The 26,232-nt window shown below is 40.9% G+C and overlaps 2 protein-coding genes across 4 annotated transcripts in view; one reads left to right on the forward strand and one right to left on the reverse strand.

The window, feature by feature from the left end:
* The window catches only part of ATP10B (ATPase phospholipid transporting 10B (putative)), a 360,064-nt gene that overhangs the window by 134,683 nt on the left and 199,149 nt on the right, over positions 1–26,232 (reverse strand). For both annotated transcript variants that reach the window (XM_077937417.1, XM_028849890.2), the window contains exon 3: positions 12,334–12,459. The gene's annotated coding sequence lies outside the window, so the exon portion shown is untranslated. The remainder of the gene's footprint in view (positions 1–12,333; positions 12,460–26,232) is intronic.
* On the forward strand, positions 1,022–16,623 carry LOC144329596 (uncharacterized). Of its 2 annotated transcripts, none has more exons than XM_077937421.1 (4): positions 1,022–1,289; positions 2,047–2,177; positions 5,148–5,289; positions 16,349–16,623. In XM_077937421.1, the coding sequence occupies exons 1-4, from the start codon at positions 1,264–1,266 to the stop codon at positions 16,380–16,382; spliced, it is 333 nt and encodes a 110-aa protein (XP_077793547.1). In that variant the 5' UTR covers positions 1,022–1,263; the 3' UTR covers positions 16,383–16,623. The 2 variants fall into 2 exon arrangements, 1 of the variants encoding a protein (XP_077793547.1); XR_013394990.1 differs by lacking the exon at positions 16,349–16,623 and adding an exon at positions 9,188–9,290 and having other exon boundaries at positions 1,023–1,289.

Genomic DNA, 26,232 nt, shown 5'->3' on the forward strand with positions numbered 1-26,232 from the left:
TGCTTCTTAACCACTGTGCCTGGCCAAGCCACTATTTTTAAGTGTAGCAGATACTGTTGAGATTAATATATTGCAATTTTATTCAAAGGCATTATTAATTTTATGGTAGGATTTGCAATTATATATTTTCTCGATTAATACCAGAATTTTAGCTACTGTCAGGCAGAAGTTGTGAATTATTTGATGACAGAAGAGATCTTTCACACACTGGTGTACTAAAGACATTTGGACACATTGGTGTTGTAAAGGGATACAAGAACTGAAAGCAGGGTACAAGGTGAAGTGCAGAGAGGAAAATCAGTGATGCAGAGTCCCTCACATAATAAAATGGTTGGGGAGATGAGATGTATATACATGGAAAGGTACTGAATAGGCTACCAATGGGAAATTGAATGAATGGCAGACAGTAAGGACCAGAAATTGTTAGAGATGTAAAGAAACACAGTTGACGGAGAAGGACAAGGCAAGCATCTTGGGGAAGCAGAAATAGCCAATTAGTGAATCAGAGAGTTGAGTAGCCAGAGGCAGGCATGAGTCCAGAAAGCACAAGAATAGGCAAATGAGAAGCTTCATTTCTCATCCCCATGTCAGATTCCCTGAATCAGAAGTTCTGGGGATGAGGGTAGAAAATCTGTACTCTTCACCAGCTCCCAGGTCATTTTAATGTAGGGGTTGCCAAATAGCAAATCTGGAGAGGCACTGCCTTATATGCTCACCTAGGTGTTCTCCCTTGAGAACTCGAACTACCTTTTCCTATTTTCTTCCCTTTATTCTAAGCCTGATCTCTCGGGTATCTTCCTAATGAAAGGCAAAAGATCTTGGGAAATAAAAAGACAGAGCAGGCAATATTTCCTTTGTGAGAGACAGGTAAAATGAGATGCATAATTTCATTTTTAACATCCCTCTAGGCAGAAAGGTGATTTCACTTAAAAATTGTTTTATAGATTCTTTTGGTATGTTTTACTGACAAAATAATTAAGTTGGATCTAATTAAAAGTAAATAAATCGCTCACAGAAGCTGGATGAATCAGTGCTGAGCTGAGAGGTGATAAAAGCTGTTCAAAGTTCATGAAGCTGAAAGCAATTAAAAGACAATAGTACACACCGACTGACTCAGTTCACCTCAAATGTACGCATGATCCGTGAGTTACATACCAATGAGTACACCCTGGAAGAACCGAGGTGGGGGCAGGCATGGAGCAGGACCTGGGAAATTTTGGAGCAGCTTCCTTAACGAACTAGGCATCTGGTTTAGCACAGAGAATGTGGCACCAGATTTGTGAAATGGGGTGAGAAAAACTGATACTAGAGTGGCTGCCTTCAGAGTTTTCCTAGGGAAGGAATATTCTTTTAATCAGCATTTGGGGTAAAAGGCAAGGGGACAAGAATTAAGGAGAAAAGGAAAAGGAAGAGGGAAAGGGATGGTAAATTAGCTGGCAAAAGCATGAGAAATAGAGATAAGATGGTAGAAGGTTTGGTGTGTATGTTGGCAGAAAAGGGCAGAGAGTTTTTTTTAAAGTCAATATTCACTTAGAAATATGTAAAATATTATAATATGATATTATGTCCTTGCATGTTACTTTAAAATTGTTAGTGAAACTTCACAAAATAGAGTTGTCAACTATGAAAGGTATCATTTGATTGGGGGTCTAGAAGTCATAAAGGAGGGGCTGTCCCCTTCTTTGGCTTCAGGCCAAAGGGAAATGATTAAAGAAAAGCCACGGGAAAGAGTGGAGAATGAGAAATACAGAAAATTCTGGAAATCAGAATCGGCAATGGCTGGGAAAAACATAAGTCCCAGAGGAATTTTAGAAGTTGTGGGGTAAGTGGCACTGGATGTTCCTTAAGATCTGGGTTGGGGATTCAAGCGATTTCATCTAAGCGTTAAAGGACAAGGTAAGCCAAGCCAAGATATCTGGCTTCTATATCCCACTAACCAGCTGTGTAGCCACGGGCAAGTCATTATTCTCCCTGGGTCCTAGTTGCTTCCCCTGTAAAATGAGAGAACTGGACTAAGTAATCCTTAAGGCCCATATACATCTCTAGCACTTTCGTCTCAAGTTTAATTCTCACCTTGACTGCTGCGAAGTCCAGGGGGATGCGTGACCACGATAACAGACCTTTCCAAAGGGCAGACTATTTCTTCCTCAAACGGCAGCGTGGACTCTCCATAAAAGGTAAGTGATCTCGCAGCACATAATTGCTAAGTGGCTGCTTCTTTCTCTTTTCAGAAGTGGAGACCTTTTCATTCCTCTGTTTTGTCTGAGTTCCTTTCTCATATGTGCTTTGGGCTGGACATTCTCACACTTCCAAAAAGTAACAGAACCCTCTCAACTTTATTTTTCCTCTTTTATTAGATTAATAATAACAAGATTCTCAAAAGGTCTCCATGTTTCAAACTTCTAGTCCCAAAGTAGGGAGGAATTTCAAGAAGGATTCAACTGTCTATTGAACATTGCCCCTTGGATGTCTCCCGAGAACGTCAATCTCAGTTTGCCTCCAAACAGCCTCAGTATCTTTACCCCTACATCTGCACTTGCCCCCTATTACCTTTCTCATGGAATGGCAACCCAACCCTTTCGGTTGTCCAAGCCTTTGATTCCTCTCTCACCTCTCATATCCAATCAATTATCAAGTCCTGTTGGTTGTAACCCATTACATGTGTGTCAGTTTGCTTCACTCTCCCCTGGACCCATTGCCACACACCTGTCCAGGCCACTCTCATCTCTAGCTGTGCTTACTTGGACTCATGATTTGTCCCTCTCCTGCCAGTTTTGCACCCCTCTGTTCTCTTTTCCACAGTGAAATCAGAAATACGCCACCAAACTCTAGATCGATTCATGCCATCTCCTTGCGTAAAACCCTCTCTGATTTCAATTTACCTCAGACAGCATAAGGAACAAAACTTTAACATAATTTACAACTCCTTCCCCTCATAAACTAGACACAGACTTTCTTCCCAGCCCTGTCCTTTGTTATCCTCTCTTTCACATTCTAGTCATAAGGAAATTATTTTATTTTCTTTTGTGTCCATCTTTCTCTCCCACTGACATACCATCATTACCAGCACGCTGTAACCCACTTCCCATGCTCAGAAAGCCTAGCTAATTTATGATTGAGGGGCTATGTGTGTGCTCCACGGTACTTTTCCTTATCCCATTTTAGCCCTTAGTTCTGGGTAGTGAGCCTCTGAACAAGTCTGGATTGAGGGATTCTACAAGGCAATCACCCTTCTACCCTAGAGCTTCCTGAGAACAGTCACTACTCTACCCTCTACAGTGCCTCCTGGAAGCAGTCACCCCCTTCTACCATCATGTCTCCTGGGAGCAGTTACTCTTCTATCCCAGTGCCTCCTGGGATTAGTCACACCTCTACCCAATGCTTTCTGGGAACAGTCACCCCTCTGCCCCAGTACCTCCTGGGAGCAGTCACCCTTTTATTCTAATGCCTCCTGAGAACAGTCACCCCTCTGCCCCAGTGTTTCCTGGGAGCAGTCACCCTTCTATTCTAATACTTCCTGGGAGCAGTTGCCCCTCTGCCCCAGTGCCTCCTAGGAGCAGTCATCATTCTATTCCAGTGCCTCCTGGGAGCAGTCACCCCTCTCCTGAGGGCCTCTTGGGAGCAGTCACTACTCTACCTCAGTGTCTCGTGGGAACAGTAACCCCTCTACCCCAGTACTTTGTGAGGTCAGTTGCCACTCTATCCCCCAGTGCTCCTGGGAGCACTTACCCCTCTACCCTATTGCCTTGTGAGGACAGTCATCACTTTATACCTCCTTCCTAGGTACAGTGACTGACATCTGATAAACAAAAACAATAATTTGTAATTTAAAATTATTTAAAAATATTTCAAAGAACTTTATTTCTGTTATCTCATTTCATTCTCCAAATAATCCTATGAGGTAAGTTGGGCTTGTATTGTAACGGTTCTTTTCAGCCGTAGGCATTAAATTCCTCAAAGTCTCCAGTTAGAAGTAACTGTACTTAAAGAACTTGAGAAATCATAATAGAAGTTCCCTGTTTTTGGACCAAATTTTGGGAGTATAGCAAAAAACATTTTAAGCAAAACAACCAAGGCAGCATGCGAAATAACGTCAATATAAATGACACTTATTAATGTAATTAACAATGTTTATGATGCAATTTCACTTGGCACCTCCTCCCCAGAACTTTTTAATGCTTGTCTCTCCTGACACAAGAAACTTGAAATTAATTTTGTTTGTAGCTGACATCTGTTATGAAATATTAAACAAAAATTATTTTGATTTTATGAGTCAGGGCTTTTGGATTTTTGGCTCCTTTGATCTGAGGGAATTATGAGAAACTGAATTTTTGAGATTGGTGAATTATTAGGGAAGTGTTTTGAAACTCCTTTCCCATTACACAAGATTACAAGTTCTTAACTCTGCTCAGGAGGATTTCTGGCCAAGATACTTGTAACAGGATGCTCTCCTATGTCTCAGGAAAGGCTTTCCCAATAGAACCAGGGTATATGTCTAAGGACACAGTTCACCTGCTTTCAATATTCTTTATCTTTTAATAGTAGTTTATACAATCTCTATTTTCTATATACCATTTTTATTCTTACCTAACCCTTTAGTTTCCTCTTTTCTTAAAAATGACTTGATATTTGCATATCCCAGAACTGAATATATACTGGAACTGAAACTGTCTGGGTCAACTAGAAGATCTGCAGAAGTAAATTTGTTCATACTGGATCTTCATATGTGATGAAATTGTGGTTTGGAGGATGTGATTGTGGCTAATTATTACTTTTTCCATATATTAGAGATGAATCTGATTGCCCTTTCTTTTGAAATATTTATAATAATTTATAATGTATATTATTACATATAGGGGTAACTTGGAGATTGTGGGTTTGGTTCCAGAATACAACAATAAAGTGAAAGTTGCAATAAAGTGAGTCACATACGTTTTTTTAGTTCCACAGTGCATATAAAAGCTATGTTTATACTATACTGTAGTCTATTGTGTGCAATAGCATTATGTCTAAAAAATACATAGCTTAATTAAAAAATTCTTTATTGCTAAAAAATGTCAGTCATTATCTGAGCTTATACAAAGAGTTGTAAACTTTTTGCTGTTGGAGAGTTTTGTCTTGATGTTATTTGTTTTTTTCTTTTTTAGGCGGAGTCTCACTCTTGTCACCCAGGCTGGAGTGCATGGTACGATCTTGGCTCACTGCAACCTCCACCTCCTGGATTCAAGAGATTCTCCTGCCTCAGCCTCCTGGCTCGCTGGGACTAAAGGTGCCCACCACAACACCCAGGTAATTTTTGAATTTTTAGTAGAAATGAAGTTTCACCAAGTTGGCCAGGTTGGTCTCAAACTCTTGACCTTAGGTGATCCATCCACCTTGGCCTCCCATAGTGCTGGGAATACAGGTGTGAGTCACTGCATCTGGCTTGTCTTGATGTTATGGGCTGTTGACTGATAAGGGGGGTGGTGACTGCAGCCTTATGAAATGTATTTATTTAGTCATAAGACTTGAAAGTTGAGATTACTCCTTCATCCATAAACTACAGAATGAATGTTATGTTAGCATGCATGAAAACAACATTAATCTCCTTGTACATTTGCATCAGAGCTCTTAGGTCACCAGGGGCAGTGTTAAGGAGCAGTAACTTTTGTTGTTGTTGTTGAGAGACAGGATCTTACTTTGTCACCCAGGCTGGCGTTCAGTGCCATGATCATAGCTCACTGCAGTCTTAAACTCCTGGGTGACCCTCTCACCTCAGCCTCTTTAGTAACTGGGACTACAGATGTGAACTACCATGCTTGACTTTTTAAAATTGTTTTTAAACTCCCAAAGAGTTGGGATTATAGGCATGAACCACTGTGCCAGGCCAAATAGTAATCTTTTGAAAAAAAATTTTTATTTTCTTTTTCTGAGTAGTAGGTCTCAACAGCGGGCCTAAGATATTCAGTAAACCATGCCATAAACAGATGTGCTATCCTCTAGCCTTTGTTGTCCTAATTTACAGAACACAAGCAGAGTAGATTTAGCATAATTCTTAAGGACCCTAGTATTTTAGGAATGGTAAATGAGCACTGACTTCAACTTAAAGTCATTAGCTGCATTCTTCTCTAACTAGAGAGTCAGCCTGTTCTTTGATATTTTGAAGCCAGGCATTGACTTCTCTCCAGCTATGAAAGTCCTAGATGGCATCTTCTTCCAATATAAGGTTGTTTGTCTACACTAAAAATTCATCTACACTAAAAGTCATTGTTTAGCGCAGTCACTTTTACCAATGATCTTAGCTAGATCTTTTGATGACTTGCCACAGCTTCTACATCAGCACTTGCTGCGTCACCTTGGAGTTTTATATTATGGAGATGGCTGTTTTCCCTCAAACCTAATGAAATAATCTCTTCTAGCTTCCAACATTTCTTTTTTTTATCTTTTTGTGTTGTTTTTTTGTTTTGAGATGCAGTCTTGCTCTGTCGCCCAGGCTGGAGTGCAGTGGCACGATCTCAGTTCCCTGCAAGCTCCACCTCCCGGGTTCACGCCATTCTCCTGCCTCAGCCTCCCAAGTGGCTGGGATTACAGGTGCCTGCCACCACACCTGGCTAATTTTTTTTGTGTTTTTAGTAGAGATGGGGTTTCATTGTGTTAGCCAGGATGGTCTCGATCTCCTGACCTTATGATCTGCCAGCCTTGGCCTCCCAAATCCCGGGATTACAGGCGTGAGCCACCACACCCGGCCTTATCTTTTGTTTTCTAAGACAGGGTTTTGCTCTGTTGTCCAGGTGTGACCAGGAGCTGAGGTACCATCTCAGCTCATTGTAGCCTCAAAATCCCAGGCTCAAGCAATCCTCCCACCTCAGCCTACCAAGTTGCTGGGACTACAGGTGCAGGCCACCATGCCTGGCTACTTTTTTTGTACTTTTTTTTTTTTGGTAAAGATGGGGGTCTCACCATTTTGCTCAGGCTGGTCTTGAACTCCTGGGCTAAAGCAGTCTGCCTACCTTGGGCTCCCAGAGTGTTGGGATTACAGGTGTCAGCCAGCATGCCCAGTCCCAACTTTTCTTCTGCAGCTTTCTCACCTCTCTCAGCCTTTATAAAACTGAAGAAAGTTAGGGGCTTGCTCTGGATTAGGCTTTGGCTTAAGGGAGTGTTGTGACTGGTTAGACCTTCTATCCAGCGCTAAAACTCTCTTATCGGCAATAAAGGCCCAACCTTCTATCCAGCTCTATAAAACTCTCTTTATATCGGCAATAAGGCTGTTTTGCTTTCTTACCATTTGTGTATTCATTGGAATAGCACTTTTAATTTTCTTCAAGTACTTTTTCTTTGCATTCACAACTTGGTTAACTATTTGGTGCAAAAGGCCTAGATTTCAGCTTATCTTGGCTTTCAACATGCATTCCTCACGAAGGTTAATCATTTTCTAGCTTTTGATTTAAAGTGAGGGACATTAAACTCTTCCTTTCACTTGAACACTTAGAGGCCACTATAGGGTTATTTATTGGCCTAATTTCAATGTTGCTATGTCCCAGGGAATAGGGAGGCCCATGAAGAGGGAGAGATTGGGGAACAGCTGGACAGTGGAGTAGTCAGGACACACACATTTAGAGATTAAGTTTGCCACCTTACATGAGGGGGTTGGCAGTGCCCCAAAATGATTACAATAGTAACATCAAAGATCACTGATCACAAACCACCATACCAGGTGTAATAAATGACAAGGTTTAAAATATTGTGAGAATACCCAGAATGTGACCCAGAGACACAAAGCCAGCACACGCTGTTGGAAAAATCGTGCTGGCGTCTTACTTGATGCAGGGTTGCTGCACACAATTTGTAAAAAACACAGTATCTGTGAAATGCAATAAAGGAAGGTCAATGAAGTGAAGAGCAATGAAACAAGGTTTGCCTGTGTTATTATATAATTAACATGGATGTAATTTGTAATAACAAACAATAAAAATGAAGAGAGGTTAAGTGGTTTAAGTTTGCAAGAATAGTCAGTAGTAGAGTTAAAATGAAGTCCCCAGTGCGTAGCCCAGACACCTTGGCTCTTGATTTTTCTACCTCAATGTGAACCAGAATTCCAGTTTGGTTTACCTCCGTAGCCTGAGACATCTGTGATTGCCCTGGTTAGTTTGTTTAAAAATAACCTTTTTATTTTGAAGTAATTTTAGGTTTACAGGAAAATTGCAAAGATAATACAGAGAGTTCCTTTACCTGAGATTCTCCTAATCTTACATAGCCAGGATACATTGGTCAAAAACTAAGAAATTAATATCGATACAGGACAATGAACTAAACAACAGACTTTATTAAGATTTCACCTGGGTGATTTTTTTCACTTCTTAAATTAGAAAGCATTTCAAATTAGAGAAAAGTAGAGACTGGCCTTAGTGTCACAATGACACATAGGCCTCAGGGCACCAAAAGACTCAATGAGTTAAAGATTTGTGGACTGTTGGTTTAATATTTCTTTATTCTTTTTTTTTTTTTTTTTTTTTTGAGACAGAGTCTCGCTTTGTCACCCAGGCTGGAGTGCAGTGGCTCTGTCTCTGCTCACTGCAGTCTCCACCCGGCAGGTTCAAGCAATTCTCCCACCTCAGCCTCCCTTAGTAGCTGGGATTACAGGCACCTGCCACCATGCCTGACTAACTTTTGTATGTTTAGTAGAGACAGAGTTTCGCCATGTTGGCCAGGCTGGTCTCAAATTCCTGACCTCAGGTGATCCGCCCACCTCAGCCTCCCAAAGTGCTGGGATTACAGGCATGAGCCACTGTGCCCAGCCCTCTTTATTCATATCTGAAACAATACTGAGCAACTTTCTAATGTGAGTCACACTTCTTCTAACTCTTCCACTACAGTGGGATCCCCCAAATCTAGGACCCCCTGAGTTGATATTGCTGGACAGTGATCTAGCTTTTTAAGGCACGAACCCTGGGCTCTTGATGACAGCCAATCACAACTTTCTCGCTCCATTTCAGATGCTGAAGGGGCTCTCTGGTTATTATAAGACTCATTAAATTGCAAGAAAGTAAATTTCTCAACAGAGACTTTCCATAGCCATCAGACAATATCACATACTTTTTTTCCTTTATTGCAATATGCACATGTTATGTTCTGAATAGGGTCACACAAATCCAAGTACATCTTTCTGAAGAATAGTAGACCAAAGTTGTTAATCTGTTTTTTCTTATAGTAAAGAAAAGCCTATTAATATCAGATGAGTGTAAGAGAATCTGTAAAGTCAAAATGACTAAGGATCTCCCATAAACAAGACCACAAACCCACAAAAGCAGAAACAGAAGAAAGAGAAGAGAAAAAAAAGAATTGGGAAGAAAGTAGAGACACAGCCTTCAGCATTTAAGTAGTCTTGTGGCTTGAATGGCAAAATGCCCGTGGAGACTTGGAGAAGCAGCACAGTGAGAAATCAACCAGACACTACAAGCTTGAAGAAGAACGATAGAGTGCTGTCCCCTGGCTGGAATGCCTGATGGGGGTTGAGAGTTGCACATGCTTCCAGGAAATATCCACCTTCAGAAGACTTAGTCTCTGAGGTCTAATTTCCCCCTCTTCATTAAACCTCAATTGTTGGCAAGAGACCATGGATGTCTAGAAAAATCATTGGGCATTGCTTTTTATATGCTCGTCTGATTGAAGCCACTGAGGCAGACCCACTGACATTCCCTGGTGTCCAAGGAGGTCGACAGCCACCGCAACATTTTTAGGGTGTCGTTGAGGTTTTGTTGTCTGATTTTTAAAACAAAACTAGCATTCTTTCCGGGGGTATTTTGGCTTGTTATTCTAATATAGGAAATTGAGATAAAAGTAAATTAACACGTATAGGTAGCTACACTCAACCCCCACCCCCTTCCAATCTCTAATAACTTCATTCTGTCCTTTCATGAGAGAGCCAAGGAGAGTGGATAATTAATTTCAATTTTCTCAATCTTTTTAGAGTTGTACAGGTGAGGATTTGGTGACTTTTTACATCTCCAATATAATGTTCTCTGTCACAAGTGCTTCTTAATTGTCCAGGCTATGGATATGACATCTAGGCAGCTTTCCTTTCCTTTGGACCATTAGTAAGACAAATGGCTTTGCTGTCCAGCAGTGTGGGGTGGGGCTTTGTTGAGTTCAGAATCATGTAGAGAAGCCTCTGATGGGGGCAGAAGGCATGTACGGGTTTGGAATCTGTACTATCACAGGGTATAAATTGAGAGGAGAAGTAAAAGGCAAGTTTGAGTTAAATCTATTCCATCCTTCTGCTATGTTCCTGTGGCACTGAGACTTGTTCTACATCGTGATGGAAGAACTGTCTGTCTAGGGAAAAATCCATCCTGACTCATTTGATTTATCTTCACAATGACAACAATGCAAGGTTCTTGAATTATCTCATGGATTAAAGACCCCTTAGAGACTGAGAGTCAGACAGTGTATATTGGCACCATGATAGCAAGCAGACAAATGATACACACCAGAGAGCCAGGCAATAGACCTGTGTACATATGCGAGTTAGTTATGTGACAGATATGGCCTTGCAAATCAGTACAGACAGACAGACCCCTTGGAAAATAGTGTTGAGACCATCAATAACTCATATAACAATGACAACAAAAACTTGTTTCTACTTCAACACGAAAAATAAATTCTAGGTGCATTAAAGATCTGCCTCATTGAGGGGTGGGGTGAGGATTAAAACAAAATACGAGAGCATATCCCTACGGTCTTGAGGCAGGAAGGAAACTCTTAGGGCACAGGTATCAATAATGAAAAAGTAATAAATCTCACTACATTAAACTTTCTGTGCCCTAAACAACATGGAAAGGTTAACCACAGATTGGGAGGAGATGTTGGTAACATTATTAGATACACAAATTTGAAAAGGAAAAGATCACTCGATAGAAAAATAAAAAATGACATGTATAGGTTTTTCACAGAAAAGAAACCTGAATATCTCCAAATCATACAGTTATTTTCAGCCTAACTAGTAATCAGGGACAAGTAAATTAAAACAGCAACAAAGTTATCTTGTTATACGATCATAAGACTGGCAAAAAATAAGAAGTCTAATTAAAGTTGAGATTTGGCAAAGATGAGATGCAATGGGTACTTTCATACACAAATTTTTGCGACTACTTTGGGAAGAATTTAGATTGATTGATTGATTGATTGATTTATGAGACAGAGTCTCACTCTGTTGTCCAGGCTGGAGTGCAGTGGTGCAATTTTAGCTCACTGCAACCTCTGTCTCCTGGGTTCAAGCAATTATCTGACTCGGTCTGCCGAGTAGCTGGGATTACAGGCGCCTGCCACCACGCCCAGATAATTTTTGTATTTATAGTTGAGACGGGGTTTCACCATCTTGGCCAGTCTGGTCTTGAACTCCTGACCTCGTGATCCACTCACCTGGGCCTCCTAAAGTGCTGGGATTACAGGCGTAAGCCACTGCACCCAGCCAGAATTTAGCTTTATTAAGCCACGTTGAAAGTGCACGTTCTTAGACCGAGCATTTTCACAACTATATAGATACCTTGAAGCAATTTGCACACATGTGCACAAGGAGACCTTCAGAAATATTAATTGCATCATTCAGTAAATGTTAAAAATGGAAACAACTTAAATGTCCATCAAACATTAGAATAAAAAAAATTGTAACATTTATAAAATGGAATATCTTACGGCAGTTAAAACTGTACTGTATCTCATGAATAAATAACACATAATAATGTCGTATTAAGGGTTAACTATTATTTTGTTGTAAGTACTACTATAAACACTTTGCATGTCAATATTAATTCATATAACTCGGATAACAATCCTGTGATGGGGGTTCTGTTAGCATCCCCATTTTATAGATGAAGAAAGTAAGAACAAAGCAAAGTTTAAAGGTCTTATAGCTGTCGGTGGCAGAGTTGGGCTATAAAACAGCCCATCTACTCCAGAATTGGTGGCTTACCACTATACTTGCCTCATAAAACAAACAGAATGCTGGAAAACAAAATGTAAAGTTGAGCAAGAAGTCGGGAAGACAATACATATGAGTCTCTATTATCTAGGGTTACGTTCAGCCACACTTAGCAATTACAAAAACAATAATAAGTGGCTAAAACAAGGTAGAGGTTTCTTTTTGACATAAAACAAATCTAGAGGTAGGTAGTCCAAGGCTGATATGGAGGCACCAAGGTCATGTGGGATCCCGTTTTTTCTGTTCCATCATCCTTAGCACTGATTTCCATCATCAAGTTGGTGTAATGAACCAAAGGACTATTGGAGCTACATCCACCTCAGTCATGTTCCACACAGGAAGAGGAAAGAAATGGGGGAGCAAAGCAAAAGATATACCTGTCAGCCGAGTCCCTTTAAGGAGGTTAGCCCAGTGACCTTTGCTGTGCCCCTATAGCCACAAGAAGAGGGGGGAGATGTAGTCCTTTAGCTGGACAAATTGTTGATCAGAATAAGCTGCATGTTCTGTAAGCAAGAAAAGAAAATATTGAGTAGGCAACCAACAGTTTAGTTATAAATGCTATTTATATAAGGTTTAAAACAATGCTACATATTGTTTATGTAAAACTATATTGTTTTGAATTTTACATATAGTTATGATAGTAGAAAAATATGTGTGGAAATAATACCAAGTTTAGGACAACAGTTATATGCTTGGAAAGGAAAGGAATTGGAGGGGAATACGCAATAAACTTCAACTATATCTCTAACTGTTTTCAAAGAAAATCTAAAACAAAAATGATGTAATGTTCAAATTTGATTAATTGGATAGAGGGCAAGGCCTGGTGTGTCTTTGGGGAGGTATGTGTATCTCCAATCCCCTTCTTCTTCTTTTGTTCAGTTCTCTTTTTCTGTCTCACTTTTCTCTCTTCCTGTAGAACAAGGTCTGAATCCCTGACAACTGCCTTCCCTGCTAAAACTTCAAGCCCTCAGTGAACTTGGGACAGTTTGTTCCCAAGTGAAGCAGTTTTGGAGAGCACCTGCTTTAATAGTGATATACTGGTTGAGAGCTTATCAAATATCACACACTAAGCTGAGCCTTTCACCAATGTGAATTTATTTAATACTCACAAGATCCCTGAGAGCTAAAACCATTGTTATTTCCATATTACAGAAGAGGAAACTAGGTCTCAGTAAAGTTAAATATCTTCCCTAAAACCCTACAATTCACAGGAGCATGTTCCAGGTTGGAATCCATACTTGTCTGACTTCAGAACTGGGGCCCCAAACTGTCATGCTGTACTGATACACTTAATGAGCTTTATTAAAGTCCAGTCACACACCCTGCTCCATCTCCTAGTAGACTTCTAGGAAGGGCTCTCTGGTATGTACCCAAAACTAGTCACAAGGGTAAGGTGGGGTGCTGAATCTAGAATGAAAACATAGGTTGGATTTACCCTGTACTTGGTGGGATCTCAGTTGGGGGGCCACAGCAGGCCAGCCAGGCTGAGATGAAGGAGAAAGCAAGCAAGGGGCTAATTGCTCAGAGAGAGGATTTGGTCTAGAAACTAAAGAAATAGGAGGGCTGCTTAAGCGTTTGTTATTCATGGTCTTGCCTCTGCAGGGCAGAAAGCAGCAATGTACTTGAGATATAAACTTTGGCCAGGAATCGGATACATACACTGACGTTCCTATTGCCATTTCTTTCCCAAATCTAAACTAGGTCATGGCATTAATCACTCTGCATTCTCCTTGTCTTAGTCCATTTTGTGTTGCTCTAACAACATCATGGTCTCAGAATATCGGAGACTGGGTAATTTATAAAGAAAAGAAGTTTATTTAGCTTATAGTTTTATAGACTGTGAAGTTCAAGGGCATAGTCCGGCCTTTTGGTGAGAGCTTTTGTGCTGTATCATAACATGGTGAAGATCATAGGGGACGAGTACACACACAGAGACAAAACCCCAGGGGTGTCCTGGCTTTATAAGAACCTACTCTCAAGGGAACTAATCAATTTTGTTAGAACTAATCCAGTATCATCATAGCAAGAACTCACTCACTACCTTGGGAATGGCACAAAGCCACCCAAGAGGGATCCGACCCCATGGCCCAAACACCTTTCATCAGACCCCACCTCCCATACTGCCACAGTGGGGATCAAATTTCAACATGAGTTTTGGTAGGGACAAACCAAACCCCAGTAAACCTCTAGAGTGCACCTCGTGGACAGGGACTACATCTGGTTCAAGATCCACCATAGTCCCGACACATAGCAGGAACCTGAATGTTAAATAAACAGATGAATAAACAAAGGAATAAGTAAACTCAACAGGACTGAGGTTCATCAGAGTTCTCTGGACTGGGACTGAACAACTAGCCAACAAATTAAAAAAAAATTATTAGGTTGGTGCAAAAGCAATTGGGGATTTTACCATTGAAAGTAATGGAAATAACTGCAACTACTTCTGCAACAATCCAATAGTTCCTGGAAGGCAAAGACCAATGCATGATTTGTGTTTGTATGCTTTGCCTAGCTCTGCGCCCACAGTAGCGCTTGCTGAATGGTTGCTGAGTTAAATGGAAATGAGTTATTAAATAAAACAGAGACTTATAATAATAGACTGGAATGGAATAGGGCATTCAAGAGATCCATAGGAGCCAGTGACTTGTTTGAACATGATCTCACAACTTTAATATAAACATTATTATCCTCATTAGGAAAAGTAAAATAATATGGCCACTATTTGGTCCAGTCTATGTGGCAGGTGCTGTTGAGTAGATTATCTCTAATACTTACCATCACCTAGCAAGGAAAGTGTGATTATTACCATTTTCCAGTGAAGAAACTCAGTCCCAGAAGGTTAAGCAACTTCCTGAAGCTCAGATTATAAAATACCCAGGCAGGATTTTTATGCAGGTCTCTCAGGCCTATGATTCTGCCATCCCCAGAAAAACGAACAGAGCTATTATTATGGTTGGACGTTATCCTTTCACAAATGGAATTGCAGCATCAACAAATGGCAGGAAAGAAGTTGCATTTCTTCCTTCAGTAAAGATTCTATAATGTCCTGTAACTCCTCCCAAGGCATTGGTGATATTATGGCTACTCTGAATTTACTTGAATTGCAACTGCTAACCTAATTGTTTTCTGCTGGCAAATCTAGTGAACATAATATAAGCCCTTATTTCCCCTTGGTGTGATGTTATGAATTGGGATTATGCTTATGGGAACTCTCTGTATACTATAAAAATACCAACACTCATCATGAAAATAAATGAAGGGGAAAATAACCCCCAAAATATGTGCTTTTGCAACATTTATTAGAAAGCAAAAATGAAACAATGAATGTAAAGGCTATAGCATAATTTCTTTTCTTTCTTTTTAAAGAGGCTTAAAAAAACTGAGTGCAATGGAGTTTAAAATGAAAACACTGGCTTTCTTTCCTGGGAAATATGTCTCTTAACAAGCTTCTTACGCACTCTTCTTTGCTCCGGGTCCTCTGGACTGAATTAAAATTAAAGTCAGCTCTTTTACAACTTTTCTTATGAGTCAATATGCCTGAAAGCTTCAACCAGGTGTTGGCCAAGAAATCTTGATCCTTGTTGTGTGATATAAAATATTGTTTGCAATTACTAGCTTCTTATTTCAACAATTTCAGTGCAGTTTTCTGGAAGATTCTCTCTTTTCTTTTCTGCATTTGCAGCTTTTCCTTGAGTTTATAGCCCTCTGTTCCTGATAAGCTCAAACCATCCTTTCCTCATGCTGAAAATTCCTTCCTGGATGTCTCACCACATGGGTTCTTAGTTTTTCAAAGAGAAATGTTGCCTTGGTCAGCACTGTAGCTTTGGTAGAGAAGCATATAATTTGCATATTGCTTACAGAGGTTTGCAATCAAAAATTATTCCCTCCCACAACTAAGCCCATTGCGTTTTCTTATTATTGTTGATTACACTGGCCTGATTTCAATTCCCTCAAGTAATAATTGGTATAAGAGCTGGTTGCAGTAAGTAAGCCTGTTGTAAATACAACTTGGGGTTTTCATGAAGTATGTGCGTGTGTGTGTGTGTGTGTGTGTGTGTGTGTAAATATTTATAATAAATAAGTTTAAACGTGGAAAGTTGCCAGTGGGGCCTTCATAGGTTGGAAACTGTGCACACATCTTGCTTTTTTTGAATCACAGGACAGGATCTCAGAACATCTTGGGGTTCATGGACCCCATTGGTACTTTGTCTTTATGGACTGTTAATACATCCTGAACAATGAGTATCCATGGGAAATCATGATGATGCTGATTTGATTTATAATACTGATTTTTATCAAAAAGGAAGTAAGGTTTTGAGGTACAAAATAGATTCTTCTAGATATCTAATACTGCCATGTCAGGTCTAATGCTCTCACTTTTGCCTCATTTAGGCCCCAGACCATTGCCACAAGTGTCACTGCATAAAGGAAGAAGTGTGACATAAAGAGTTCTGAACAGGTTGCTGCAGTGCCCCTCAAGATTTCCAGTGAAGCTTCTGAAAATTAAACTTTTAAATCTCTGTCATTTAGGCTAATCATTATTATTTTTAAAGTTGCAGCTGACTGGGAGGCTGATGAGAGGAAAATGTGAGAGCCAGGTGGAAAAGGCTAAGAGGATGGGGCTACTGTGCTAGTCAGCTAAGATGGGCCACATTCAAGCTGATGAGTGGGTTCCGAGGCCAGTCTTGCAGTGAACATGAAAAAGAGCCAAAAGACAGGACAGATGTCTGAAAAGGCTTCTTTTGACTTTATATTCCCTGATTACAATTCCATACAGGGCTGACATCTCTCTTGGCTCTTGGATTCTATGAGATGCTCCTGATTCCTTTCAATTTGCCCTCCTTTAACAAGACAAAATTAAGAAACAGCTCCAAAGCTGGCCCTCTCTTGCAGCCATTATGCCAGTTTGCAAACGACTGGATCCAGACTACCTGGATGCAAATCCCAGCTCTGCTTCTTACTAGCTGTGAGTCTCAACCTCTCAGGATCTCGATTACCTTCTTCGTGTGGGGATAATAATAATATATACCTCTTGGGCTGTGAGGATTCCGTGAAATAATATTTCTAAAACAATAGAACAACGAGTGCTTCATAGGAAGTGTTTGTCGTAAGTGGCTGTTAACGAAATACATCCAAGCAAACACACACATTTCAGATAGCCCATAGGTTCTTATAAGTCTATTAATCTGGGTTAAAAATCTCATAATTTGTATTAACATTTGTGTTTATACTCAGAATGGGATATTATTTCTTTGAAGATTACATTCCCTGGAATATCATCTGTACAAAGACTTAGAACCACAAATTAAAGACAAAATAATGAATTTAACTCATTTCCCCTTCTCCCATCTAAAATCAGGGGAAATTACTGTTGAGGCTTCACTTTGTGAAAGTGAATGAATATTCATTCATACCATCGTGTTTTCTGCCTATTCTCTTCCCATGGGGTTGTTTTAGCACCACGTGAACAGATCATCAGTTCCCTTATGAACTTGGTTGCTACTTTAGCTGCTCCCAAGAATTTGAATATTCATTCCAGACCAAACAGCCTTTCCGCTGGCAGTAAGCATGTCAAAACACAGGGGAAAAGATGCAGGGATTAAAAAAAATAATAAGGCATAGAGAACAGGACTTGCCATACCAAATGGAGCAAATCTTATTTACAAATGACCTCTAAACTCTGAGATCAGTCCAAATAAAGAAGCATCTGTCATCAATGGGAACATCCAATACTTTTCGCCCTGACAAGGGGCCTCCAAAGACTCAATTCCATTTCAATCTAATTGGGTCCTTGCCCTCTCCTGCTTCCCTCCAGCCATGCACAGCAAGCCAAACCATCTTGGGATGGAAAGCCAGCCCAGAGATGTGCGACACCTTGACAGTGGAAGCAGAGGGTAGAGGAAGGGCAGCAGCTCTGCTAATTATAGAACAACCAGGTGCACTTATTTCAGCATCATACAGAGCATACTGAGATTACTGTCCATGGAATCTCAGACCTTTCACTGATGGCTGTGTTTAGATAGAACTTTTCCTTTCACCGGATATGAATAGACATTTCTCAAAAGAAGACATTCATACAGCCAACAGACACATGAAAAAATGCCCATCATCACTGGCCATCAGAGAAATGCAAATCAAAACCACAATGAGATACCATCTCACACCAGTTAGAATGGCAATCGTTAAAAAGTCAGGAAACAACAGGTGCTGGAGAGGATGTGGAGAAATAGGAACACTTTTACACTGTTGGTGGGATTGTAAACTAGTTCAACCATTATGGAAAACAGTATGGTGATTCCTCAAGGATCTAGAACTAGAAGTACCATATGACCCAGCCATCCCATTACTGGGTATATACCCAAAGGATTATTGCGGCACTATTCACAATAGCAAAGACTTGGAATCAACCCAAATGTCCATCAGTGACAGACTGGATTAAGAAAATGTGGCACATATACACCATGGAATACTATGCAGCCATAAAAAAGGATGAGTTTGTGTCCTTTGTAGGGACATGGATGCAGCTGGAAACCATCATTCTCAGCAAACTATCGCAAGAACAGAAAACCAAACACCACGTGTTCTCACTCATAGGTGGGAACTGAACAATGAGATCACTTGGACTCGGGAAGGGGAACATCACACACAGGGGCCTATCATGGGGAGGGGGCGGGGGGAGGGATTGCACTGGGAGTTATACCTGATGTAAATGACGAGTTGATGGGTGCTGACGAGTTGATGGGTGCAGCACACCAACATGGCACAAGTATACATATGTAACAAACCTGCACATTATGCACATGTACCCTAGAACTTAAAGTATAAAAAAAAAAAAAAAAAAAGAACTTTTCCTTTCACCAAGGCATAGCACACACAGAAATCTTCCTGAGTGAACCATCTAACCTATCTGTAGTTCATCTTAATGTCAGTGACCAAATTTTCTAAGCCACAAATGGACAAGTATGTGTGTGTGAGACGGACAGTGCCTATGTCAAGAGAGATGTCTTGGAAAATCTGGGCGGACTGGCTGTTATACCTTTTCATACTTCTACTCATTAAATATTAATCAAGCATATACTAAGGTTGAAATGCTGTTGCAGAAGCTGGTGATATGGCATGAACTTGACAGGTGAGCCCGTTGCCTTCATGAAGCTTACATTTTGGTGGAGATATATAAAGAAAAAATAAACAAGATCATATCAGACTATGTTTACTTCTCTGAAGGAATACACAGGGAGAAGAGGAGGAGGCTAACAATAGCTAACTATTATGCACCAGGTACAATTCTAAGCATTTTGCTTGTATTAACTCATTTAACTATCAAAATCACCATATCATTTTGGTTATTTTCCCCCACTTGGCAGATGAGAAAATTGAGAAAGAGAGAGTAAGCGTAATTTGTCCTCAAATGGTCATGGCAACTTCATCAATTCAGTTGTTGGTCAAAATTTTCTGTGTCATTCTTATTTTTCTCTCTCCCCTGCATTCTCTCTCTTGGTCTCTTTTCCTATATCTAGCCATATACAATTAATCAAGAAATACCATGTTCTTTACACTAATACATAAACAGTCTCACTATTTCTTGCTGTCTCCACTAACACTACCCTGATCCAAGCCACCATTATATCTCCTACCTGATTACACTTTTATTTTGCCTCCTGAGTCTGTTCTCAAAAAAGCACATGTATGTTCACTGTAATATGACTCACAATAGAAAAGACATGGAATCAACTTAAATGCCCATCAACGATAGACTGGATAAACAAAATGTGGTACATATATACCATGGAATACTGTGTAGCCATAAAAAAGAATGAGATTATGTCCTTTACAGACACATGGATGGAGCCATTATCCTTAGCAAAGTAATACAGGAACAGAAAACTGAATAACTGCATACTCTTATTTGTAAGTGGGAACTGAATGATGAGAACATGAGCACAGAGAGGAGAACAACATACACTGGGGCCTATTGGAGGGTAGAGGATGAGAGGAGGGAGAGGATCAGGAAAAATAATGGGTATTAGGCTTAGTACCTGGGTAATGAAATAATCTGTACCATGAACCCCATGGCACAAGTTTACCTGAATAGCTATCTTTTTTTTTTTTTTTTTTTTTTTTTTTTTTAAGAGACAGGGTCTCACTCTATCACCAAGGTTGAAATGCAGTGATGTAATCATAGCTCGCTGTAACTTTGAACTACAGGCCTCAAGTGATCCTCCCACCTCAGCCCCCCAAAGTGCTAGAATTACAGGAATGGGCCAGTGTACCTGGCCTCATTCTTTTTTTTTTTTATACTTGAAGTTCTAGGGTACATGTGCACAACGTGCAGGTTTGTTACATATGTACACATGTGCCATGTTGGTGTGCTGCACCCATTAACTCGTCATTTACGTTAGGTATATCTCCTAATGCTATCCCTCCCCGACTCCCCCAGCCCACAACAGGCCCCGGTGTGTAATGTTCCCTATCCTGTGTCCAAGTGTTCTCATTGTTCAATTCCCACCCATGAGTGAGAACATGTGGTGTTTGGTTTTCTGTCCTTATGATAGTTTGCTGAGAATGATGGTTTCCAGCTTTGTCCACGTCCCTACAAGGGACATGAACTCATTCTTTTTTATGGCTGCATAGTATTCCATGGTGTATATGTACCTGGCCTCATTCTAAAAAATATGTCAAGTTATTTCTCAACTGCACTCAAAACTCTCCACTGGCTTCCTGTGGGTTTGGAGTAAAAGTAAAGTACCATAACTATAATTCTAAATTCCATTGTGTTTGTATCCCTTAGTTACTCTGCAGTTAATACTGACAACCCTATACATTCCCGCCCCTCCTCTCTTCTCTGACCCTCTCTCTAAGTTCCCCTTCTCTCTTGTTCAGTCTGCTCCAGCCACAGTGGCCTCCCAGTTATTGTTAGGGCACACAGGTCATGTGCCCCCTGAAAGACTTCGAACCTGTGATTACTTCTGTCTTGATACTTGCAAACCTCCCTTGAGCACCTCCTGTTTCTTGCTCTTTTTAATGAGAACTTCCTTGACCATGCTATTTAAAACTGTAAGTTTCCTCCACTCTGAGCCTTTGTCCTCCTTCCTTGCATTTGTTAATTCAAAGCATTTATCATCTGATGTAATATATATTTTTATATTTTTTGTTTGCTTATTGCCATTGCTATCCACTACTAACATGTAAACAATATGAAAACAGAGACTTTTGTCTGTTTTGTTTATTGCTTTTTCTAGAATGCCTAGAAGAGTTCCTTGGATGTAGGAAACACTAAATAAATATCTGTTGAATTAATGAATTAAAGAAGAAGACCTATTCCTCTGACTTAATAAAAAAGTTTAAGATTAAAAAAGATAATGATGTCTGATTTAGGAAAGAAAGAGAAGAAAGAATGACTACAAAATAGACGAGGAAAGGAGGATATACTTACAGGGGAAGAATAGTTTGAAGAGACGGCAGTCATAAAAATAACCTGAACATACAGAAAGCAAAATCTTTGGTTGAGTTCACTTAAGTTCCATCTTCACTGATCACCCCGCTTTACTCACTAAGAATGTCTGTGACTTGGGGAAAACTACCTTCCTCACTCTAGATCTTGCAGTAAAATAAGGGCAGTGCATGAATATTTAATCATCTCACGCAGCCCTAATTTTCTGGATACATCACAGGTTTACTATGGGATTCTTAGGTAGAAGATGCACTAGCCTGTTGCCATTGATTATTCTGAATGCTACATTGGTGGGGAGAAATGGAGGGAAGGAAATGGCAAAATCTGTGACTCAGATTTTTTAATAATCTGGAAACTGAGGCCCTGAACCAGAAAGTTTTTGTTTTCTTCTTGATTATAGTTCTGTAAAGAGAAGGACGTGTAGTCAGGGAGGAATATGGGAGTAGGAGAAGGCATTTTTGGAGAGAATAAACATGGAAGGCTAATCTCAATCATGGAATACGAGTCTGGGGAAGGTTTGCCTTTCCCAAACCACAGAACAATTCTAGGAAGCAACAGGAGCAGCACTGAGAGACGCGTGAGCCTAACTTGGGGTGGTGCAAGTTCCGTGGCCTCACTAAGATGTTGCTTCATAATATGGTCTGTGTCACTCTGGGGTGCTTTAGACCTTTTCTCTGCATGGTGAGTTTATTGTTTGCTCAAACCAAGGATAAGTGCAGGATTTTTCTTAGGAAAGTTGCCTGGCAAGCAAGCCAGCCATGTGGGCCCAGAAGAGAAGCCCAGACAAGACTATTGTATAACCAAAGGTGAAACAGGCCCAGGCATCAGCAACAGCCTGAGTATTTTTGGAAAACACATTTTCATCTTCAATTTACACCAGACCTGGAGTGGAGCTAAGTCATTGCAAAGTGTTAGTCCTGTTCATCCCAGCCCTGGACAGCTAGCTTTGTTAAACAGATGCCATCAGGTGCTGTCTCTAGGAGGAAGGCTATCCCAAGGCTGCTGCAAGAGTCTAGTTCCCTTAAATTTGGCATTTCCTTATTCACAGCACACTGAAGTGACATCTTCCTGTCCTGAGAGAAGATAGAAGGTTGAAAAAGGAAATAGAGAGCAAGGGGGTGGGGGAAAAGGGGGACGAGAAAGTAGTGGAGGAGGAGGAGGAGGAGAGATGAAGAAGAGAAGCCTGCAAAGTGGAAGCTCTCATGTATTGGGTACTATGAAAGGAAAATGTCTTGGGCCCTTTCAAGCTGGGAACTGCTCAGGGCAAGTCTGCCTCCCATTCTATCAAACTCATCCCTCTGCTCACAGAGATACAGCCATATTCTGATTGCTCCTTTATCAGAAAGGGAGCAAGAAGTTTCTGAAAGACTTATCAGAAACTCAAAAGAATGCAACCATTTGTCTCTCACCTACCTGTGACCTGGAAGCCCCTGGGGGTGGGGTGGGAGCCTTGCTTTGAATTTCCCCCACCTTTCTGGAAGGAATGAATGTACTTCTTACATATATTGATTGATGTCTCATGTCTCCCCAAAATGTATAAAACCAAGCTGTGCCCTGACCGCTTTGGGCATGTGTCGTCAGGACTTTCTGAGGCTGTGTCACGGGTGCGTCTTCAACCTTGGCAAAATAAATTTTCTAAATTAACTAAGACCTGTCTTAGATTTTCTGAGTTTATGGAACCTACTACATATTAGTATTATATTGGACATTGTACACTGAAAGTATGAATGCTGATCCTTATAAACACCACAAGGGATAGGCACATCTATCATCATTTTCCACAGGAGAAAACTGAGACTTAGAGGCATGAGTGAATGGCTGAGGTCACACAGGTATAAGTGGTAGAGCCGACACAGGCTGCCTGATTCCAAAGCACAAGCATTTCCCGATATGCTTTGCACAAACAAAGGTAAAGAAGGTCAGGAAGAATATAGATGCAGAGCTCAGTGTGGTAAAGAAGTTAACCTTACCCAAGGAAGGTCTGGCCTTTGTCCTTGGCTTCTGGTAATCGCTAAGCCCTTGGAATGTTATTCCTAAGGGTGTTTTCATTTTCATTTGCCTGGCGTGTTGGGTCCTGCCAAATAATTTAACAATGTTCTTTTAGGGTGGGAACTTTGGGTTCCATGGTATCAGCTCAACTTCCAGGGGCATTGGAGACTGAAATCAGCCATGTGGGCATACAACCCATAAAGGAAAATTTAAAAAATCTCAGGACCCCAAAATCCTTGTGTCAAAGGGAAGGTTAAACCTACTGCCTGAGTCATGCAACACCTTCTTCCAAATGAGTAGCTGTTACTAGCATTATGCATTAGCCAGACCACCAGGAAAGGTAAAAGGCCTCAGGTATCTCCGAGTGTGACTGCCTCCACAGATCATTCATAGGTAAATTATTTTTTGGCCTCTCCTGAACAAGGACATACCAATTGTAACTTTAGGTCTACAATCTAAGTCTTGCTCCTAAAACGAAAATCTGTTTGATTTCACACTGATAATGTCATTGCAAGCTTATCTTCTCAGGTGTAGAAGAAAGACAAGAGGAGATCAGTCAGCTCTCTACCTACGCAGAGGAGTCTATGCAATTGATCCTTCCTTTACTCTTTTTTTTTTCTTTTCAGACATTCACCTTTTCTTATGTAAAATGTAGATTTACTGGCCGCTAACTAACGTCTCACATGAATGTAACCATTCACCTTACTGCCTACCCTCTCCTCTTCTTAGATGCTTTCCCCTCTTTAAGGAAATGTGTAAATACTAAACTTACTGAAAACCTCTTTGGAAAAATAGCCCCAGACATGTCTGTGGTTTGAGTTTTTCCCAGATACGCCCTGAAGCTGGCTTAACAAACCTCGATTGATCGAGATCTTTGCTTTAGTCACTTATTTCGGTTATCTAACTATGTGTATGTGATACAGCCCCAGTACAAACTCTGGATACCACGCTCAGGGGAGCTTCCCTGGGTGGCGACACTGTGAATATTGTCTCACACTGATGCCAGGGAAATAACACTACCCATGGCTCCATGGGAAGAGGACAGTGGAAACTCTGCATTTGGTCCTTCCCTGGCTTCTGCCTAAGGTGTCTCTTCTCTTGGCTGATTTTAATTGGTGCCCTTTCCATGTAATAAAACCTAAGCATGAAAATAACAGATTTCAGTGAGTTCTGTGAGTCCTGGTAGTGAATTTTTCACACCTTCAGTCTTGGCAATTGTTGTCAGACCTTAGGGTAGTCTTATGGACTGGGCTCCCTCTAACTTCACTGTTTAACAGAACCCTTTTGCTGGCTGCTTTATTCTCTCAGAATGTGTTGTTTTCTTCTCTTTTTGTTTGAGTAACAAGCCCCTGGAACGAGCCACTACCACACTGGGCTGGGCCAGCAGGAAATTGGGTATGTGGGGCAAGCCCAGGAAAATGAAAATCAAGCAAGACCTGGGAATGGTGGTTTGTTGCTAACGAGGGGAGGGTCTGGACATGGTAGCCACAGAGCTCCCTGATCCTTGTCTCAGCTCTGCTGCTGATTTGCTGAATAACTTTGGGGAACAGAGGCTAAATCTCTCTTGGTCTCAGTCTGCACATCTGCAATATAAAGATACTGAATAATTACATTATTGTTAGGCCCCTTAGGGCTTCAGATTTTCTGGGATTTCATAATCTGACAGCACAGAATGATTAAAAACTCTCTGGAAGCTTATACTGAAAGGAAGAAGTTTATTTTTCCATTTCTGGATATTCTTGGTGGGCTGTGCAGCTTGATTGATCAGAGCACAGCACTAATGCTTATTGCTAGCACATATCTGAGCTCCACAGAGGGCGGTTCATGACACAATTTCTTCTGTTCTCCTGCCTTTCTTTCTTCTCTCCTTTCCAATGACTACTGTGTTCCACTTTTGTGTCAGCTGCTGCGCTAGCTAACAAGGATTACAAGATGATTATGACAGATGCCTGCCCCTCTGCCCTCAAGCAGCTTGTAATGGGGTAGGGAATTGAGTCATGGAAGCAGCTAAATAGACTAAACAAAACAAAGGCTAACTAAATCAGAGTAGCAGTACAAGCAAAGATTGAAGGAGTAAACGAATTCAGGAGGTGTCAACGGTAGTGGCAGTAGGAAGGGCCTATGAGGGGGTTTTATTGGACTTGAAACATGAATTTCAACAGGTAGACACAGGTCAAAGGGTCTTTCCAAGAGTAGAAAATGGAAAGAAGAAAGGCACAGAGATTTGAAGTATAAATTGTGTTTGGGAAATGGCCCATAGCGAGCAGGTGGGTTGTAGAGTGAGGTGGGGAGGTGGGGAGATGGGGAGATGGTGGGGAGGTGGGGAGGTGGGGAGATGGTGGGGAGATGGGGAGATGGTGGGGAGATGGGGAGATGGTGGGGAGATGGGGAGATGGTGGGGAGATGGGGAGATGGTGGGGAGATGGGGAGATCGTGGGGAGGTGGGGAGGTGGGGAGATGGTGGGAACAGAAGAGATAGTGAGAAGTAAGGCTGAAGACAGTAATCAGAGCCCAGACAGCCTTGTCTGTCAAGTCAAGGCATTTTAATCTTACTTGATAGCAATGAAGAGATTTTTGAAGGAGGAGGGATGTCTATGAAGCTATACTTTCTTCATTCTTATTTCTTGGAATCTGGGGTTCCTTGAATCACTGATGATAACAGTCATGCTGACAATAATAACATAAAATCCTATAGTGTGCAACTGTATTCTTCAAAGCACCATCACTTAAAAACAGTTTTTAACCACAGATTTAAGTTAGCTAACTGTTAGGCACTATGCATGGTGATTTATGTAAATCATATAATGCTGACAAAGCCCACAGGAAGTTCACCTGT

The sequence above is a fragment of the Macaca mulatta genome, chromosome 6 (genome assembly GCF_049350105.2).
Source record: "Macaca mulatta isolate MMU2019108-1 chromosome 6, T2T-MMU8v2.0, whole genome shotgun sequence".
In the NCBI taxonomy this organism is placed as follows: Eukaryota; Metazoa; Chordata; class Mammalia; order Primates; family Cercopithecidae; genus Macaca; species Macaca mulatta.